The sequence below is a fragment of the Saxophila tyrrhenica genome, assembly GCF_035928015.1.
Source record: "Saxophila tyrrhenica strain CCFEE 5935 chromosome Unknown scaffold_24, whole genome shotgun sequence".
Classification (NCBI taxonomy): domain Eukaryota; kingdom Fungi; phylum Ascomycota; class Dothideomycetes; order Mycosphaerellales; family Extremaceae; genus Saxophila; species Saxophila tyrrhenica.
In genome coordinates, this window is record NW_027041756.1 from 1,506 (window position 1) to 21,115 (window position 19,610).

General features: G+C 55.0%; 11 protein-coding genes across 11 annotated transcripts; 7 read left to right on the plus strand and 4 right to left on the minus strand.

Moving 5' to 3' along the window:
- Positions 1-1,261: 1,261 nt before the first annotated feature.
- On the plus strand, positions 1,262-2,191 carry LTR77_010496 (uncharacterized protein; the record flags this gene model as incomplete). Its single annotated transcript, XM_064807714.1, has 1 exon — positions 1,262-2,191. The coding sequence occupies one exon, from the start codon at positions 1,262-1,264 to the stop codon at positions 2,189-2,191; it is 930 nt and encodes a 309-aa protein (XP_064653989.1).
- A 370-nt stretch (positions 2,192-2,561) lies between these two features.
- On the minus strand, positions 2,562-3,924 carry LTR77_010497 (uncharacterized protein; the record flags this gene model as incomplete). The annotated part of the gene is made up of 2 exons (XM_064807715.1): positions 2,562-3,713; positions 3,850-3,924. The coding sequence occupies 2 exons, from the start codon at positions 3,922-3,924 to the stop codon at positions 2,562-2,564; spliced, it is 1,227 nt and encodes a 408-aa protein (XP_064653990.1).
- A 284-nt stretch (positions 3,925-4,208) lies between these two features.
- LTR77_010498 (uncharacterized protein) lies at positions 4,209-5,295 on the plus strand (the record flags this gene model as incomplete). The annotated part of the gene is made up of 2 exons (XM_064807716.1): positions 4,209-4,989; positions 5,246-5,295. The coding sequence occupies 2 exons, from the start codon at positions 4,209-4,211 to the stop codon at positions 5,293-5,295; spliced, it is 831 nt and encodes a 276-aa protein (XP_064653991.1).
- Positions 5,296-6,415: 1,120 nt separating this feature from the next.
- LTR77_010499 (uncharacterized protein) lies at positions 6,416-7,327 on the plus strand (the record flags this gene model as incomplete). Its single annotated transcript, XM_064807717.1, has 3 exons — positions 6,416-6,752; positions 6,804-7,192; positions 7,241-7,327. The coding sequence occupies 3 exons, from the start codon at positions 6,416-6,418 to the stop codon at positions 7,325-7,327; spliced, it is 813 nt and encodes a 270-aa protein (XP_064653992.1).
- Positions 7,328-7,847: 520 nt separating this feature from the next.
- On the plus strand, positions 7,848-8,508 carry VPS68 (Vacuolar protein sorting-associated protein 68; the record flags this gene model as incomplete). Its single annotated transcript, XM_064807718.1, has 3 exons — positions 7,848-7,940; positions 8,006-8,367; positions 8,445-8,508. The coding sequence occupies 3 exons, from the start codon at positions 7,848-7,850 to the stop codon at positions 8,506-8,508; spliced, it is 519 nt and encodes a 172-aa protein (XP_064653993.1).
- A 278-nt stretch (positions 8,509-8,786) lies between these two features.
- LTR77_010501 (uncharacterized protein) lies at positions 8,787-10,235 on the minus strand (the record flags this gene model as incomplete). Its single annotated transcript, XM_064807719.1, has 1 exon — positions 8,787-10,235. The coding sequence occupies one exon, from the start codon at positions 10,233-10,235 to the stop codon at positions 8,787-8,789; it is 1,449 nt and encodes a 482-aa protein (XP_064653994.1).
- A 929-nt stretch (positions 10,236-11,164) lies between these two features.
- LTR77_010502 (uncharacterized protein) lies at positions 11,165-12,982 on the minus strand (the record flags this gene model as incomplete). The annotated part of the gene is made up of 1 exon (XM_064807720.1): positions 11,165-12,982. The coding sequence occupies one exon, from the start codon at positions 12,980-12,982 to the stop codon at positions 11,165-11,167; it is 1,818 nt and encodes a 605-aa protein (XP_064653995.1).
- Positions 12,983-13,258: 276 nt separating this feature from the next.
- RFC4 (replication factor C subunit 4) lies at positions 13,259-14,410 on the plus strand (the record flags this gene model as incomplete). The annotated part of the gene is made up of 3 exons (XM_064807721.1): positions 13,259-13,344; positions 13,391-14,134; positions 14,185-14,410. The coding sequence occupies 3 exons, from the start codon at positions 13,259-13,261 to the stop codon at positions 14,408-14,410; spliced, it is 1,056 nt and encodes a 351-aa protein (XP_064653996.1).
- Positions 14,411-14,714: 304 nt separating this feature from the next.
- LTR77_010504 (uncharacterized protein) lies at positions 14,715-15,965 on the plus strand (the record flags this gene model as incomplete). The annotated part of the gene is made up of 2 exons (XM_064807722.1): positions 14,715-14,739; positions 14,791-15,965. The coding sequence occupies 2 exons, from the start codon at positions 14,715-14,717 to the stop codon at positions 15,963-15,965; spliced, it is 1,200 nt and encodes a 399-aa protein (XP_064653997.1).
- Positions 15,966-16,217: 252 nt separating this feature from the next.
- SPT4 (transcription elongation factor spt4) lies at positions 16,218-16,586 on the minus strand (the record flags this gene model as incomplete). The annotated part of the gene is made up of 2 exons (XM_064807723.1): positions 16,218-16,274; positions 16,332-16,586. 2 exons carry the CDS (start codon positions 16,584-16,586, stop codon positions 16,218-16,220), a joined length of 312 nt encoding a protein of 103 aa, XP_064653998.1.
- A 378-nt stretch (positions 16,587-16,964) lies between these two features.
- LTR77_010506 (uncharacterized protein) lies at positions 16,965-19,231 on the plus strand (the record flags this gene model as incomplete). Its single annotated transcript, XM_064807724.1, has 2 exons — positions 16,965-18,929; positions 18,992-19,231. The coding sequence occupies 2 exons, from the start codon at positions 16,965-16,967 to the stop codon at positions 19,229-19,231; spliced, it is 2,205 nt and encodes a 734-aa protein (XP_064653999.1).
- Between the last annotated feature and the right edge of the window lie 379 nt (positions 19,232-19,610).

Sequence of the window (19,610 nt, forward strand, 5' to 3'; positions counted from 1 at the left end):
TCCGGCACCCACTCCCTCGCTGGAAATGTTGCCAAAGAATTGGCCAAAGATAACGATCATGAGAGGAATGGGGATCCCGCTTCCCATGGAGGCGACTATGCTCACGCCGACAATGAGCAGCTCCAGGCGGCTGGCGTAACGGTAGACGGCGAGAAGTCCTTGGGGTTTGGCGGTGTCGTCTTCGGTGAAAGCCTGGGCCTTGACGGTCTGCCTTTGGAAGTCAGTGAGTTCAAGCGTATTGAACTTGTCGCTGTCACCCTCGTCTGCGGGTCCCTTCTCGTCTTTGGAGGAGTCCTGACAGCCTTGCTTGGTGTCATCCTGCCGGCGCCAGCGATGTGAGAGGAGCTTCATGTTGAGAGTCGATCAGATGCTGCTGGGGGGGTGTTGTAGATGCCCTAGCGAGCTACGGTGATGGTTCAACGGGGATGCATATGCGGCTGTTTGCGATGACGAAATGGGCACGCTTGCAAATGGAAGGAGATGGCCGACTCTATAAAAGAGAGTGTGTTGTTCTGTGGCGGCTGCCATTGCAGGAGTTTGTTCGCTCCGCGGACGGGTAGAGGAAGACCCGGCCTCTTGGTCTGCCGCCTGAAGACCGCGAAGACGGTTGGCAGTGCTCCGGCTTGGGACTGCGAGTCGCCAAGATGAGAATGGCTGATGTTGATTTCGCCGTGCCTGGTGAGAATGAGAGTGTGGTGCGGCATGCGAACAGAGTGAGGCCTCGCATCTCGCACCTCGGATCGTGCTCCAGATTGGGATTAGCCCGGCGACAAGGTTGCGAGGTTCATGAAATCTAGATCGACCACTCTCCTTCTCAGCCCTCTTGCCCTCCGTCACGATGCAGCGCCTCGACAGATGTATATATAAAATTATTATGGCGACCACTGGGGATCTCGACTGCTCGGTAAGTTCCACAAACTCAGACGTCGTCATCAACAGTCTTCATTATCGCTGCAAGCCAACGCCAAGTCGACAACGATGAGCAACACAAACGATAACGGTATGTACTAAGTCAGGCTGCCTGCCTCCGCTAAACAATGGCATTGACATTGGCTGACGATCGCGGTGGCATCATCCAGAATACAGCCTCTACGCCTACTCGCCCAACCAGGCACTGCCCATCGTCTTTGCCTGCATCATCGCCGTGTCCCTTGTCGGTCATGTCTGGCAGAACTTGTGAGCAACCTCCTTCTCCCTCCAACGAGCTTGAGATGTTGACCATCATCCAAGCCGCTACGCCTACTGACACATCACCTTCTTCATGTTCTACGGCGGCACCGTCTTCGCGACCGGCTGGGTCGTCCGTACCGTGTCGACGCACTATGCCCAAAGTCTCGGCCTCTACATTGCCCAAATTGTTATGATCCTCGCCGGACCGCCAATCTACGCGGCAGCAGAGTACAACGTCTTGGGTCGGTTGATGCATTATTTGCCCATGCATGCTCTCCTCAATCCATCCCGCGTCTTCGTCTTCTACATCGTCCTTGGCGTAACCGTCGAAACATTAACCGGAATCGGAGCGGGCCAGGCAGTGCCTGCGCAGCCTGGAACCTCACGATACGTCGTGGGAGGCACTTTGATGGCGGTCGCTCTCTTGCTGCAAGCATGTATTGAGATGAGCTTCATCACCATGGTCGCCATCATCCACCGACGCTGCGTCCGGAGTGGGATGCTCACCTCCAACATCCGAACTGTCTGCTACACTCTCTACGGCACCAGCTTCCTGATTCTCGCTCGCTGCATCTTCCGCGCCGTCGAGACCTTCCTGAGCTACGGCCCGCAATGCGAACAATACCACTGCGGCCCAATCGCAAACAACGAGTGGTTCCTCTACGTCTTCGAGGCTGCGCCAATGGTTCTGTATACCTACTGGCTCAATTTCTTCCACCCCGGCCGCTTTTTGCCGATCGAGCACAGGAGGTTCTTGGACCCTGATGGGCAGACCGAGAGGATGGGTCCGGGATGGATTGACGATCGTACAAGGTCGCAGAGGCTTCTCGATCCCTTCGACTTCAAGGGTGCGCGGTCGGGTCGTTCTGAGCAGGCGATGTTTTGGTTGCGCCCGGAGGAGTGGCCGACATGTCAGGATGGGTGTTTTGCGCTGGGCACGGCGACGAACATTGGAAAGAGCGCTCGTCTGGGGAAGCAGAAGAACGAGAAGGCATCTGCAATTCAGAGCGAGCCGGCTTGATTGATATGCTTCCTGTCACTCCGCACTTTCATGACATCCTGCAATCCTGCTACCCCACCGTCTTCCTATTTCAGATTCCGGGCAGTCGGATCGATATCTGACAAGAGGCTGCAGAGCGCGAAGCTGGACACGCCTGAGCCATTGAACACACTGGTGGACCCCTGCGTGTAGCGGAGTGAGTATGGCTGCGCCACAGATGAGCATTGCTGCGCCGCACTGTGAACCAGTAAAGACTTCAAGTGGGCGACGAAAGTCTTTCCCTGCTTGCATCGGCTTCACGGTCCTGCGGAGAGCTGATTCGCACTCAAAGTGAACGCTGTTCACCAATACAGAGCTTGTTTGTTCTATGTAGATTGCGGAATCCAATGCACTAGCCCTCGACATGTCTCCGCGCCCACGATGTCGCAAATTTCCACGTAGAGTCCAAATACGTAGAAGTGGCGTGTACGATATGTTGTCCCCAGTCCCCTATAAACCAGAGTGCCCTCAAATGGTGCAGCGCAACTCCATAGCATGCAAGAATGGCGAGCGCTGGGGGATGCTTACTGACCAGCGCTTCAACATACAGCTCGCCGCACAGAACTGGCCAGCCGAAGACGTGCTCGGCGTCGATGTCGATATCCGCGGGATTTGAAGACAGGAGCGCCAGACATCGTTCGAGATGGCAGACAGCGCTCAGATATATCCCTCCGTAGTCGGTCAGCTGGTGTCGTGTGTCCTTGAGAGTGGAGCGCAGGTGTGCAAGAGCCTCCGTCGTCTCGGTGGGCAAGTCTGTTGGCTTCGCTTGAGACGCTCTCGTCATCATCTTGCATACTCTCGACTCCCACAGTCGATCGGTCTTGAAAGTCCTCATAACAGCACCAATGCCGCATTGCAGACGAAGGAGTGTGCAGATGGCTTGAACGACGTCGCCTGGGGGGGTTGCGGTGGCCGCCATGTCCGGGGCAGAGCTCGCTAGGAACGTGATCGGTAGAATAGTGGAACAGCAAAAAGCAGCAAGCACATTGTCGTCCGTGACGTCGGTCAGGGTAGAGATGTAGCCCTTTAGAGCGCGTGACTTCTTTAGCTCTGCAACGAGCGCCCAGTCTGCCGTTCGGTCCCTCCACGCTCGGAGATGCAGGGCGGACATGCTGAGAAGCGCCTCCATCATGAAGGGGTATTGCAGGGCCTCCTGGACAAAATCGTCCTGCCGGATCTCGACAATCAGCGGGTCGCTGGCGTCGAGTGGTGCTACTTTGCGCATATAGTGCCACAGGAGGCGCAGGTCGTGCTGGTCCAGGCTATGAGCGAGAGTCCTCCGGGTGGCCAGATCGGTGTCGCTCTTGAGGATGGATGCCAGTGCGGACGACGGCCCAGATTCGGGACTGCGGGAACTCGAGAGATTGGAACATGCTCGTGACGAGTCGTCCTCCCCCGCTGTGCCACTGCCGTTGCCATTGCTTCCCGCCGCAAAGGGTGAAGGGTAGACGCAATTATCGTCGCGGCGATTGCATGCGGTACAGCGCGGCCGAATTTCATCGCACTGGTGAGGCGGCCGTACGTCAGTGTTCTGATGCCCGAGGAAGCTCAATTTTGAAGTCGCAACCAACCTAATCCTCTGCTACGAGCGGCGGCCATGCAAAGGAAAGGGCGACAGCAGATTTTCCGAGGCGACGTACCTTGACCTTGCGCCTTTTGCAGCGTAGGCAGCCAGTCCTCGATTTGCTGTGCGCCCGGATGGTGTCTGCTGACATAGTGTAGGGGAGACTTACCTCGTCACCTGGTGTCGGCACACGTACGGTAGGCAGTAATCGGAAAGAACAGAAGAACCTCTTGAGGTATACAGGAGCTCTAGAAAGCTTATTATTAACCCTACCTGGCCGTATCAGGGTCCCTCACTGCAGCTCGATGAGTACATGTAGGCCTCATCAGATCAGTGCTTGATTCTGCCAGTAGACTACCTAAGGTATGATACCGAATCCGACAACATACACGTCTCTATAAGGTACTCGCCCCCACCTCAACTCAGTCAAGCACCATGACCGACAAAACCCCGGCCATCCTCTACGCCCTCACCACCCCACACCCCTCCCAACCCCAGGACCACTTCAACACGTGGTACGACAACGTCCACGCCCCGAGCCGCGCTCGCTGCCCAGGAGTCCACCAAGTCGCGCGCTGGGTCGCTACAGACGACAGCAGACCTGGTTGGCTCGCTACCTACGAGCTCAACGACGCCTCTGCACTCCAAACCGACGCCTACAAGCAAGCACGGCTCAACGACGGCGATGACGAGACCACCATGTTCTCCGACCTCTCCAGGCGGGTGTACAATCTCTTGAGCGACAAGACGTGCACGGAATATGCCACTTACTGCGCATCCGGCAAGCCTCGCGCCATGACCCACGTGGCCGTCCATCCGGACAAGAGCACCGATCTCACAGACGACGAGTTCAACAAGTGGTACGAAGAGGAGCATGTTCCACTACTGTCGAAATGTCCTGGCTGGCTACGAAGTACAAGATGGGTGCTTGTCGATGAGAAGGATCCACGAAATGGTCAATTCAGTGAAACCGCAAGATTTCTGGCGTGTCATGAATGGGAGGATGCAGATGTGGTGTATGGCTCCGACGAGTTCTCGCATGCGGTCACAACACCATGGAGGACGAGAGTCATGTCGAACATTGATCGGCAGACAGAGGAAAGGAGGCTGTTCCAGCTTTGGAGGCAGTTCTTACCAGATGGAACGAGTGTGGCGGCTGAGCAGAAGCAGACCAAAATGCGATCTTGGGGCGACATCAAGGCCGTGCCGACTAGCAGTCAGTGACGCATGTACGATACAACGCTTCTCCGTCTGATTTCCGTTGATATCGCCACCGACATCAATAGCGGCCCAACTTCTCGCCAATCTCCATCAGACGACACCTACACAGCACGAAACAGCTCTCACTCAAGAGCCTTCTGCGTGTTAGACCTCTCGGTATGTGCAATGGTGCTTCGAAGGGGCGCATCCTCCGGCGGTCCATCTCGTTTGCTATCTCCATGGCTTAGTCTACGCTTTTTGTGACTATCTAGCTCGAGCGTTACTGTTCTACTGGCTCTACAAGTACCCTACTCATCTGTAGGAGAAAGCTGAGAAGCGCCTCCCGATGCTACGTTAGCCTTACAAGAAGGCGCTGGGAGTGAGAACCTGCGGCCGTTCGAATGGTCCAGGGCGAAAGAATCACTGCTCTGGCCAGAGCGTAGTCTCCCATTCAGCTCTCGACACCCGGTCTTTCCGTCAGTAAGAAGCGGCGCGCGATCGTGTACACTGGCATTCATTCTTGTGGTGACGTCGTTGTCGACCTGTACTGACGTCCAAGCCGTTGGCCAGATTGGCGAACCGTTACTCCGCTATCACTCCATCCTACAAGAGTCCCAGCCTCCCGAGCAGTCGATCACAGTGAATCCAGATCGCTGAGGTAGGGCAGTGTTCTGATGAGAAATAAACCATAGTGTGTCGATGGATGAGCCGTCGCCTTGATGTCCCAGTTGTCCCTGCGAGTACACTGCAAGCGCATCTCAAGCCATATCTGCCAGGAGGACTGGTGTCTTCGGCCGTCAGTTGCTTGATGTTCACTACGCTTCAAAAGTGGAAACCGGGCCAAATCTCCGAAGAGACGATTGGTGTCTTGCCGACTGGATCCAACGACATGCAATGGAAAGGTCTGTTCTTGTCGAGAACTGCTGATATGCAGTAGCTTCCACTAAATTTTACGTTTTTTGGTGGCTGGGCGGCCGAACCAACCCTTGCAGTTCTCGTGCATTGGAACCCGTTTTGGCCTACCTTGTTGATGCGATGCAAGCTTCGTGATTCAAGCATTTCTGGAAAGGCTCGCCACCACGTGCGACTCGTGCAATGGCTCTACAATTGGCAAGGCGCATTCTGATGCAGATAGGGAATTCGAGGCTCGTGGACCACATCGCGCCGCTTCATATCTCGCCCACCATACCGTGGACCCAAGGAGCCTGGAGCCCGTCGTGCGGTTGCACGGATCGTCTTCCATCTCTCCCGCAATGCTGCTGCATGGCCGGATGAAAACACGGAGAGTGGCTATATATGATGCACGGCCGAGCCTGTTGTCGCCGTCTCTGTAGCTCCACTGAGCAAAGCGACCACGACCAGCCGTCGACCAGGCCCCAACATCGCAATCCTCCCGAGAATACTTCATCGTGTCTACGCTCACTCTGGAAGACTACGTGCGGATGAACGTTACCTGGCTTCCGGATCTGACTCCACTCTACACTGCTCCTAATGGCCAGGTCTTCGTCTGGGCTGGCCCTCTGCTGAACTGCACCCTCCCTCCGTGCCCGGTCGAGCTCAGCGTGTACGGATACCGTGCCAGTCTACCCTTTTCGGGCCTCTTGATCGCCCTCTACGGTCTCTGCGCCATCGCTCAGATATACCTAGGATTGAAGCACAAGAGACGTGGTTTTATGACAACGATGCTCATTGGAATCTTTACTGAGATGCTTGGGTACGGCGGACGTATTATCATGTGGCAGAATCCTTGGAACCAGACTGGCTTTACCATGCAGATTGGTGAGTTGTAATCACAATGAACAAAGCACAGCGCGACTGACATGCACGTAGTTCTTATCACCATCGGGCCTGTCTTCTTCTCCGCGGCAGTATACGTGATGCTCAGCCGGATCATTAAGTACATCTCTCCAAAGGCGTCCCGCTTCCCGGGAAGATACTACTACAACACTTTCATCACCTGCGATCTGGTCGCTCTGGTTCTCCAGGCTGTCGGTGGAGGCTTATCATCAACGTCACACGGCACATCCCAAGCCGGTGTTGATATTGCACTCGCAGGACTGTCGTTCCAAGTCGCCACGCTGGTCCTTTACATCGTCGCCTGTGCCGATTACGCATTTCGGAGTCGACATGTCTGGCGACAATCCCTTACGACCAGATTCAAGGTGTTTGTCGGTTTCCTTGGACTGGCCACCTTGTTCATCTTGGCTCGCTGTTCATATGTAAGTCACGCCCTAATGCCCACACGCAGCACTACTGATACGTTGCAGCGGGTGTATGAGCTGAATGAAGGGTACACTCACTCAAATGCCGGTTTGCGTGATCAGCCTCTGTTCATTGCGCTAGAAGGAGTGTGAGTACCAGATTCTACCAGCGGTCCATAAGATACTGACAGCCCCAGCATGATCATATTGGCAGCGTGGTGCCTCGTCGTAGCTCATGCCGGCAGGGGCCTCATCACAGAGGACAGCTTGGCTGAGAAGCAGGAAACTCCAAGCCCATCCAGCGAAAGCAATGGAGTGTGAGAGGCGTGCATGCACGAAATAGATGGGCCGGGCTGCACCGAAAGACTCGACTTCGGAATACCACGATTCCACTGAGCGACCACGTAGTGCTATACAAATCTTCTAGCCGAATAGAAACATTGCAGTCCGTATACAACCCATCTCCATCTGTCTGTCCATCTGTATGTGCATGTTGCATGGTATTGAGTGATCTTGGTTGATTCGAAGTTGACGCAACGTCGGCCAAAGGATGTTCCGAGCCGCTTCGCCCAGATCTACCAGCCTCCAAGGCAGCGTCAACTCACTTCCACTACGAGCATCGAAGCTCCCCAACCGCCTGCCACAATCTGACACCCGTGTCGCACAAACCGTCATGTCCGAATCACGCCTCTTCCGCTTCCCCAAGCCCGCCTGGCTCAACAGCGCAACCACCCGCACCGCAGGCGTCTACGCGGCCGGCGCATTGGTATGCCTTTCACCCAGCTACAATGCTCGCAAGAGCAGTGGGACTGATATTATATTCTTCTACAGTTCTCCCTAGCCCTCTTCCTCCAAATCGACGCGGCAACCTACTCCCACTCCCCGCTCAACGGCTCCCTCTTCAACGTCACCTTCATCGACTGGATCCCCGGCATTTTCTCCCTCCTCGGCCTGCTCATCATCAACAGCATAGACAAGACTCGTCTCTCCGGCGACGGCTTCTCATACAGCGGGGATGACGGGGTGGCGTGGAAAGCAAGAGTGGTGCTGTTCATGGGCTTTGCGGCGATGGCGGGTGGGCTGGCGGGGGGAGTGACGGTGTGCGTGCTGAAGTATGTGGTCAAGGGAGCGGAGATGCCAGCACTCTGGTTTGGGATTGCTTGTGTTGTTGGGAATGCAGGAGTCATGTTGAGGTGAGTGCCACATACGAGACCAGGAGGCCGAGCATGCGACAAACGAGGAAGGCTTGCTAACACGGCGGTTGACACAGTACGGTCGTGCTTTGGATAAGTCAGAACATGGAGGATGATTATACCTACAACTTGGCGCTGTAGGAGGAGTGGCAGTGTACATGTTTAAATACGGCTTTGGTTCAAGAACATTGCGAAGAACACATTTCACGAACTTTTAGATCTTGGCCATACCATCGTACCAACGAGCGGGTGATGTGTGAATGTTGTATGCATAAGCGATCGTACATCATCTACATCCCTTGCGGGTCATGATCTATCCTTCTAACAATGCAGATGCAATGCCTCCCATGATGATTTCCAAAGCTGTACATCCCAAACGCCAGCGCTAAACATCATATTGTGCCACTGTCTGCGCCTTCCTAAAGCGCAAACACCGCCGCTCCAGCTGCCCCAAGCATCGCTAGATTGAAACCTGCTCCCTTCGTTGCTGCGGGCACAGCGGCGCCAGTACTACTCGCACCACCTCCGAAGCCAGTCTCGATCCTTGCTCCTGCCGATGCAACCGCAACCGAGGTCACCGGGTTCTGCACGTTGGTCGCGCTGGGTACCGCGCGGTTCTGCTCAATCTCCTGAATGTTGTTCTCTGTGCTGTTGAAGTCCGTCTGCGCAAGCGAGATGTGGTTACCCGCCATATCGTATACGACATACGCCGACCTCAAGAATGTGTCGCCGAGTAATGCAGTATTGCCTCCGGAAGGCACAATGCCGAGAATACAGACAGGCTGGTTGTTCTGGATGCCCGCAGTAAGGACAAGCTCATTCATGGGAACCCGAATGGTAGGCTCGGAGAAAGTAAAGTCGATGGTGATATCTTGATCCGCAGCCGAGCAGTCTATGAACGCACCCCCCTGAGTGCTGTCATACTGCGCGCCAACGGCATCGTAGATGTCCTCGCAGATGGAGTTGGGGAGGTACATAAGGCTGGTACCGGAGTCGAACAGAGCGGAGATGGCAATGTTGTTGGCGAACCTGCCAGAGTTCCCGTTTGAGCCCACGGCCGTCATGGCGACAACGAACTCGGCGTAGATATCCGCAGCTCCAGCGTCGATAGGAATGATGGGAATGGTTTGGAGCTCTCCGGTGTACTTGGCGGTGTTAACGCCTCCGAATAGGATGGAACCTTTATTTGCATCCAGGTCGTTCAGCCAGAGACTGTAGGCAGGTGTGTTGATGTAGCCCTTGTTCCTCATGTTGTATGGAATGTTCGGATAGGGTTGGTGTCCATACTGTGTGATGACCTCGTTGATCGGATATCCAATGCCCAAAATTCCCTGCCGCGAGTCGCTGGAATAGCCAATGCCGAAGATCTGGTTGCGCAGTGTGACGCCGTTGAACCGGACGGTGTCGCTCACGTAGTCTCCGCGAGAATTTGAGCCATCAACATACGTGATGTTGAAGTCGGAGTTGACGTAGGAGTAGGACGAACTCGAATTGGCGTTGTACGTCCCAGCGGCGTCGCAGAGGTCACCTCTCCGCTGGCAAAGCTGTGAGTCGGGCGTGTTGACCCAGAGATCACTACTGCCCGTGTCGATGTGCATGCGCAAATCCTGGGGTGGCGATCCAATGGTGATGTCCATGAAATACAGCGTCTCCTCGTTCGCGAGCGGGACCATGACCGTGTTGTCTGAGGATTGTCTCTTGCGCATCCTTCGATCGCGATCTGACTGTAGAGGATTGGGGACATGGCGGCGCTGTATCTCGTGCTCCACCACTCTTGGTTCAATTCCTTCTCTTCGAGGTGCCAGCTTGATGGCGCTGGTCGACAAGGCGTAGGCGCTCGCAAGCGCAGCGATGGTGGTCGTCCTCATGACTAGGTGGTGGTGCAATGGAATGTTAATAGTAAGAAAATGCTAACGATTGAACGAGCGGCGAAGTCAAGCGGTTTTGTTCAGACACCCTGGGCTACTCCATCACGAGCGCGGCTATGACGCGGCGCAGAAGAAGTGCTTAGATGGAGCTGGCGTACGCAAGTCGAGTCGTGGACCCAGAAAGACCCTCTTGCGGCGTGGCGATGGGCGAGACGCCGACACAGCCGCAACCCAGATCTGAAGATGATTCCTGTTGCTGTGGGCTATGAATAGCCCGGTTTGGCCCCAAAGAACAACGAGGAGATGGTGGATGAAGACAAATATGTGTTGGTTATGTCTATGCTACAACCGCATTATCGTGCAAACCTGCATCGTACCTGCCATCCTCTTCCATCGTCCCTCCCCAGCGATTACGCAGTCCCCGGACGTGGCTGGCGAACAAGCTTTCTAGCGGCAGATCTGGCTCCATCTGGCTTCTGCGGACAACCACGACATCATCTCGTGGTGGTGGATCCTCGGGGCGACCTCATCCCTTCTGCAGTCATAGATTGTGAAAGACGTTGCAAAGTACACTCGCGAGACTCGTGCCTTCGAAACTCTTTTCGACCTATCGCCCCGATGCCATCGCAGTGCGACGTCAGCCATGACAAAACTATTCTCGGACCAGTATGTCGGCAGTGTTGCAGATCCGCCGATGCAGCCGAACATATTGTCATTCTGCTGGTCCCCGCCCTGCTTACGTGCATGGCCCATGTCTGCCCACCTGCAATTGCACCCAGGTTGGCTTGACATGCTGAGCACGCCGTCGGATGAGTCCAACAGACAAACAACGCGGTCAGTGCGGAAGGGCATGTTCGCGGGATGTCGGCGGCCCGTTATTATACGGCCTTCGTAGTAGAAACCTTTGATGTTTTCAACCATGTAAGTCCTCACTTCGGCAGCCGCCTCTTCATCGGATGCGCCTCAGTGTTGAACACCAACTCGTCGAGACTGATGACATCCGGCTCGCTGAAGATCAGATAGAAATACTTCAACGTCTCCGCCATCCAGAAGGACTCCATGCTATCCAGCCTAATCTCCTCGCCATTTGCAAGATCCTCTTTCGAGAAGCTGATGTCGCGCAACGCAGCGTTCGCCAAGTCCGTCTTTGTCACGCTAGTGATGGCCGAGAACATCTTCCAAGCCGCTTCCAACAAATACCGCTCCCCCGTGATCCGGTATAGGATGAAGACGCTCTCAATCGCCTCGGGTCGAAGTATGTACCTCCGGTCTGCGAGCTGCACAAATCCTCTGGGCAGCCGATTCAATGCGATCAGCGAGTCTGCATCCGCATTTGAGTCTGGACTTTCTTCTTTCACTGCGTCCTTCCAGGCTGTCTCGTTCCATTCACACTCCAAGCGAGAATCGCAAGGGAGCATACGGAAGACTTCAGGCATGATGCCGAGCGGCATCGCCTCGTAAGTCCAGATGCAGCCGTCTGTGATCTTCTTGCCAATATCGACGTGAGCGGGATTGTCGAACAATTTACCACCCAACGCAAACATGCCGCCCGCAAAGCAGACAAGATGTTGACCCTGGGGATCCAGGATAGGATCCAAGTTCCTGTTCTGCTTGCGAATGTTGCCCGAGATGAGTATATCGGCATTATCGGGCGTCATTGGCCGCCAGAGATTGTACTCAATTGCAGTGGCCATGCTTGAATCGTAGAGCTTCTCATACCTCGCATCGATGCCTCCGAGAAGAGCGTGCATCTTGGGCAAATACTCATAGGTAGAATCAGCCATAGCAGACAAAGAGAAGAGCGAGTCGCTGGCAAAATCGGCAGTTTGTGCGTTGACAGTGACGGGCCACATGCCGGGTAGCAATGTCTTCTCCTGCTGTGCATCCAAGTGGCCCAAGATCCGCTCGACAGCGGTGTACCACTTTGGGTCGCCAGTCAGCATTGACAACCTGGTGAACTCCATCGTCAAGCTGCCAATCTCGGCCACCAGAACATGATGGTCCGCCACCTGCGGCTCGTCCAATGCCTTGCTCCAGAACCATCTCGTGATCGGCATTCGGTTTGGCGTGTCGAATGCCACGATTAGCATGTCGCCAAACTCTTTTGCTATCGTAAGAAGTCTCTCGTCCCCACTGAGATCGTATGCAGACAGCATGCCACCCAAGTGTCGAATCGTCGTCTCAAACACATTGACCTGCTGCAGCGTGCACTTCCTCAGGTCAATCGTCTCGGCCAACTTGACGGCTTCTTCAAACTCATCCTTCATCCCCATGATCCAGAGGTTGTCGAGATTGTCAACCGCATTTGCGGCCCATCCACCAAAACCATCCCTCGCTCCACCTGAGATAGGTGCCAGCTCATCATGACCCCAGGCATGCTCCCGGTAGGCTTTCCAACAGCGTTCGAATGTCTGCTGGACTGCCGCTAGCCTCTCCTTTCGCCAAGCGGCTTCCTCGTCGGTCTCGGGATGAGATGCGAAGTCAAACTGAACCTTTGGCAACTTCTTCGGTTTGGCCGTAGGCAACTGAGTCAGCTTCTTCACCGGATACCGCACAGGTACCTGCTCCCAGCTGAAGTTGGCGTCTGAGAGCTGATTAGAGCCTTTGAACGGGGTTGGGCCAGTCTTCAGTGGTATTTGTGACTTCAGAGGCGTCCGTGAGATGATTGGTTCTCGGTAGTACGTGAAGATGATTATAACACAGATTGCTATACCAGCGTAGAGCGAGTAGCGGCGCAAGGAGAGCATGTTGCTCAACGAGGTTGTCTTCAGACGAGGTACTCAACCTTTTGCGCCACATCAACTAGTGTGGAAGGTGTCTATCGTATCCAGATCCATCATACTCTTCATCAAAGCCAAAGGAGCATCGGTAGGGTGTCGAAAAGATGATCGAGATGCAAGGTTAAGAGATAAGGTTGGAATGCTCCACGAGAGCACGTGACCGTCGCGTTGTCCAAATTGAAACGCGTCTCCGCTGCTGGACTTTGATTTTCGCCGCAGTTCCAACACCAACCCGTCCTCAATATGGCTATAGCAGAGTCCTCCAAGGACGCCGCAAATGGTGTAAAATCACACGCAAATGGCGCGCCGTCAAACTACGAGCTGCCATGGTATGTCACATCACCCAATATCAAAACCCATCTAACCACTCCACAGGGTCGAAAAGTACCGCCCCGTCTTCCTCGACGACATTGTCGGCAACAACGAAACCATCGAGCGGCTCAAGATCATCGCGCGCGACGGCAACATGCCCCACGTCATCATCAGCGGCATGCCCGGCATTGGCAAGACCACTTCCATCCTCTGCCTCGCTCGCCAGCTCCTCGGGGACGCCTACAAGGAAGCCGTCCTCGAGCTGAACGCCAGTGACGAGCGCGGTATCGATGTCGTGCGGAACAGGATCAAGGGATTTGCGCAGAAGAAGGTGACGCTGCCGGCGGGGAGGCAGAAGCTCGTAATCCTGGATGAAGCGGACAGCATGACGTCTGGTGCGCAGCAGGCGCTGAGAAGGACGATGGAGATTTACTCGGGCACGACACGATTCGCGTTTGCGTGCAATCAGAGCAACAAGATCATCGAGCCGCTGCAGTCAAGATGCGCCATACTCAGATATTCACGGTTGACCGATGGGCAGGTAGTGAAGAGACTCTACCAGATCTGTCAGGCGGAGGATGTACAATATAGCGACGATGGAATTGCGGCGCTGGTTTTCAGTGCAGAGGGTGATATGCGACAGGCGATCAACAATCTGCAGAGTACCCATGCGGGCTTCGGCTTCGTTAACGGGGATAATGTGTTTCGGGTCGTCGACAGCCCTCATCCTGTCAAGGTTCAGGCAATGATCAGAAGTTGTCAGGAGCAGAAGATTGACGATGCTTTGGATTCACTGAAGGAGCTGTGGTGAGTGCTTCTGCGTGCAACTTGTTGAACGTGTGCTAATCGAAGTATAGGGATCTGGGCTACTCCTCCCACGACATCATCTCAACCATGTTCAAGGTCACTAAAACCATCCCTGCACTGTCTGAGCACACGAAGCTGGAGTTTGTCCGCGAGATCGGCTTCACCCACATGAGGATACTGGAAGGCGTGCAGACATATTTGCAACTTGCCGGGTGCGTGGCCAAGCTCTGCAAGCTGAACATGAAGCCGCAGTTGCTCGTCGTCCCGAAGTCGTGATGCAATCTTTTTGCCCGTCGGATGCTTTATTGATGGCTTAGCGTGGCGTTGGTGGATATACCTCACAACTGCTGTACAGTGCGGCAAGTGGCAAGGATAGCTCAATGTGTATGAACATATTCAGGATTCCCGACATTCCAGTGAGACGAGGCTCATCGCTCTGGCAGCAGTGCTTTCCGTGGAATGTGGCTACCCCATTGCCCAGCTCCTCTTTGTTTTGCGGTCTGTAATAGACTTGAAATATTCGCTCTCTTCGAAAGGAAGATCGATTGTACAGCGTCGGACAATCATGAAGCTTCGAAGAATGGCCACCGCGCTCACTGCAGCATGTAAGTCGCTTCCATCCAAGCCGCGAAATGCTTGCTGACCTCCTCGCCCAGCACACGCATCCGCCCAGGCCTACTACTCTCAATTCTGCCCCGAGGCTGATATTTGCTACCGCCTCAACATCCCCACTGAAACAGCCTTCACGGGCAAAGGCGACATCTACATCCAGATTAGCAGCCTCGTCACCTACGAATGGGTCGCCCTCGGCCTGGGCCACCAGATGGCTGGCTCCAAGGTCTTCATCATGTACGCCGACGGCATGGGCAACGTTACGGTATCTCCTCGCCTAGGTAGAGGGCACTATGAGCCTCGATACGACTCCGGCGCGGATTTCGAAGTTCTGGACGGCACGGGCGTGGATGGGTACAGGATGACCGCCAACATCCGGTGTGGAGACTGCACCTCGTGGGTAGGCGGCGGGATGAATTTCATGGAGACCTCTGGACTCTGGGTTTATGCTGCGCGTCCGGGCTTGCCTCTCGATTCGTCTGATCCCAACGAGAACTTGAAGGAGCATCGTCAACACGGCGTCTTTGACTTCTCGTATCTGCCCGCGAAAGGTGGACAAAATTTGAATCCGTTCTTGCTCGCTCCTCCAGCGGATGTCCCTCTCGGCATCCAGCGCGGGCTGCCGTCTGTTCCTCTTCACTGGAATCCGAGCGACGCTTTCCCCGTCGCTCACGGCACCATCGCCTCATTCGCGATCCTCGTCCTCTTCCCACTCGGCGCGATCCTGATACGCGTGACCTCCGAGCGTCGACTGGTATGGGTGCATGCCGGTATCCAAATTCTAGCGTACGTCATGCTGTTCGTCGCAATGGGCATGGGCATCCGCATTGCCTCCTCCGGACAATTGTTCCACAACTACCATCCATTTATCGGAATCTTTATGGTCGTGGTAATCTTCTTCCAGGTCTGTGATGGACTGCTGCATCACTCACAGTGGCTGCAGAATAAGAAAAGACGCACTCGGCTTGCTTATGTGCACATCTGGATGGGGAGAGCGCTCATTGTGATCGGCATGATCAACGGGGGATTTGGATTGCAGCTTGCCGGGGTGGCGAGTCCGGCGAAGAAGGCCGGGTATGGTGTTGTCGCTGGAGCATCGTTTGTGAGCATGGTCGTGGCGATATGTTATGGGGAGAGAAAGAGAGCTCTGGCGCTGAAGGCGAAGAGGGAGGAGAAGGAGAATAGGGAGATGAGGTTGCAGACGTCCAGGTTCGAGTAGGGAAGTGAATCTTGGTTTTGCCGAAAGCTCGACTGTAAGGTAGCCATCAAAGTCTTCCAATTTCTGTTATCCACATGCATGAGATATTGGGTTGTCCAGTCTCACTGCTCCGTGAACGCCGCATCGCTCAAACGCAATCAAATTTCCACGATCGAAAAGCATTACTGCTCATCGCCTTGAGCGCTGCCATCCCGCCTGTCGTATGTCAGCATGCCTGAGTCTAATAGTTCGCCTCGTGGGGAAATGGAATACTTACGGCACATATCGCACTCCAGCATTCTCCGCTGCAGCAACATAGTCGTCCGGCAGCTAAAACCTCCTGTCAGCATGCCTTCGTCAATCTCGACTTGCGGACTGAACACTCACGATACCCTCCACCTTCACAGCATAGGTGCCCGCCTTGTTGCCCTCCAGCCGCTGCCACTTGGCCACCCAACTCCCCTCCAGCCCGTTCAACGCCACCAAACCCTCAAAGACGGCACTTGTGCAGTCCAGCACCACGTCCTGATGGCCGCGCATCTCCAGGAAGTCCTCGCAGTTGGGGCAGCCGGCGGTTTGGAATTTGCTGCCGGTCTGGACGAAGGCGCAGACCATGCAGGCCCGGAGTGAGCGCATAGACATGTTTGCGGTGGTACGAGCGCGTTCTGGCGGAAAGTTATAGCAAGGCCTGAAATCTATGATATGAGGCCAATCGTGTTATATCTGCTCGGGAGTTATGTGTAAAGTATGGAAGCAAGGACGATGAAGTCGTTCCTGCCTTGACATGTGAATGCTAAGCCTTCGGGATCTCGGCACTAAATTAGCGTTCCATTATATCGGGTTCTACGTCTCCCAGCGCTCTGGACCTTGATCCTGCGACGCAGCATGTGATACTGGCAACTTCCTTGCGACGACGAGCGTACATCAGCGGACGCCGGCCAGATAGCAACTCGAAAGGATCACTCACTAGGAGCAGGCTCCCCATCAGCGCTGGCGGGCGCCTCTGCGCGCTTCGCTGCAATGCTCTCCTGCCCCAAACTATCGCCCCTTCAGTCCCGATTCCTGGCCTCATTGGCAACACTGGCACTGCTCGGACTGATATATTGGACCATTGGGCACCCTCCACTGGCATACGCGGCGGAGCTAGACTTCGACGGGGCGGGGGAGCCAAGAGGCGGCGAAGACCACAACTGGCATCGGATAACCCAGGAGGCGTTGGAGGAGGATGGAGTCGACCCTGAGGGAGATGAAGGGCACACTACGCCAGTCTTGATTGCGCGGGCACCGGTCGTTTCGTCGACAGGAGGGAATAATATCGCCAACAACGCCAATATCGAGGCTGGCAACACAAGCGTGTGGTTGTTCCCAGTTGAGCAGCTGCAGAGTCGACATGCCGACAGAGGCCCCGGCCTTCCAAGTTACGTTGAAGCTGTTGCACAGACGAACGTTGCGCATGGAGAGCTGCGGAAACGACACGACAGTGAGCAGGACGACACGCAGGACCTTGACGCCCGACAGAATGCTCGCGCGAGGACCATCTACATATCCATGAATACATGCCTTCAGCCCAATTATGTTGGCAGCGGTACACAATCGGCCGCACCGCCGCAGCTCACCCTTTATGTGGCGACTGACGAATCCAACGAGAATCCTGGGCCGCAGGGCAGCCAAGGCAATCAGAGAGCAATACCACTGGATGGCGGTTTTGCCGCCACATCGATATCAGTCGACGACAGTTGGTACATGTCAGTACATGCGCCGTCACTTCCAGACAACTTCACTGGCGTGTGGAACTACGAGCTGGCAGTATCCATTGACGACTATTTTCATTCCGTCTCGAACGATACAGATCCAAATCTGTTTCTACTGGACTCGGACTCTTCCGCTGCACTTTTGGTGACGAACAATCTCACTCAAGCCGACCCATCGCAGCAGTCGTTCAAGGACTGGATGAATCTCACCGCACCGTACGTTGTATTTGCCAGCAACGTCAACGACACACGGACAATGGGGCTGTCAAAGTCATTTTGCGGCTTGAACAAGAACTCGCAAATTGCTGGAGCTCAGGACCAGTCAGATGGCTCTGCGACGAACGTCCAAATGCAGATGACTACTCGTGGTCTCGGAAACAAGCCCAAGGAGCAGTTCTACGTCACAGCTCTGAACGGCTCCAGCACTTATTTTGCTACCCTCGCTCAAGTCGGAAACTCCACCAGCTCTGGCTCTGGTGTCGTTGGAGGTGGTGGCAAGGTCTGGCAGACTACGGTCTTTCCCACGAAGTCGGACGGCAATTGCGCCCTCCTTTACAACCTAGACTTCTGCTCTGAAGTCGCCTACGCCGTACCGAGTACCCCAGACCTTGTCGCCAACTACAGTCGCTTCCAGTCACTCTACGACAATTTCACTCTCAACTACTACCACAATTTCAACTACAGCCTCCAGCAGGTTCCTTGCCACACTACCTCCGATGCGCAATACTCGCTCGCGCGGAACTGCGATGACTGCGCAAAGGCCTACAAAGAATGGCTCTGCGCCGTCTCCATTCCGCGATGCGAGGACTTTTCCAGCGACGCGAAGTGGCTCCAACGCCGCAACATGGGACAACCATTCTTCAACGGCACGGAGCTTCCATCGTCGCTTCTCAACCAGCATTACACGCCCATGAGCAAGGCGCCAACCCTCGAAGGCACAATCGCGTACAGCCAGACCTACATCAGCTCCGTCGCCACTAACTCATCTCGAAATCCGATGATTGACGAGGTCATTCAACCCGGTCCGTACAAGGAGGTCCTTCCGTGCGAAGACCTGTGTTACAGTCTCGTCCAGAGCTGCCCAGCAGCGCTTGGATTCGGATGTCCGTTCCCGGGAAAGGGCTTGGAAGCGAGTTACGGTTCGCGGCATGGCAACGGGAATGGCACGCTGACTTGCAGTTTCTTGGGAGCCTATGTGTATACTGGCGGTGCTTCAAGCGTAGGCGCAGGTGTTGTGAGGCTTGCCGTGGCTGTTGCCGTCGTTGCTGGCATGCTGCTGGAGTCATGAGATATTAGATGATGAGCCGGGCGTGGCGCTTCGGAGTTCAACGCGGCATAGGAAACGTTCATGGGATGGGAGAGCAGGACTTCGACATGACTTGGTCAGTGATCATCTTGTGTACTGAGCTGGCAGAGCACCTGGTTCCAGACAGACCGTCTGCCGTAGGAATGGAAAAGAACATTGAACCTTTCATTGAATACAACGGCAAGACAACCAGCTCACAGAACCCGCAAGCAGTCTCCGCATCCAAGTAAGCTTACTAAAACGACAGGAACGAAGCCGAGAAGACCAACCTGATCTTCCAGACAACTGGATGCCTCCAATTTTAGCCCTCGGTTAAGCTTCCAGTGAGAGGCATTGCCTTGTCTTGCTCAAATCCACGCAACATCTCAGCCGTTCGAACTCTCACTCACCCTTCGCACCACTGCGGCCCCGACGTCCCCAATCTGCTGCATGGTGACAGCGGCCACGTCACTGAAGTCGGTTCACTGCGGGGTTTCTGTATAATGCGAACTACAAGGCCATGTTCTCGCTGTGCTATTCTGGGCCGGAAGATAAAATTGCTTTTCGGGACATTGAAAGAGATCTCCTCGTGTGCCATGGACATGCTCACTCCCGGCAACTGGTACTGCC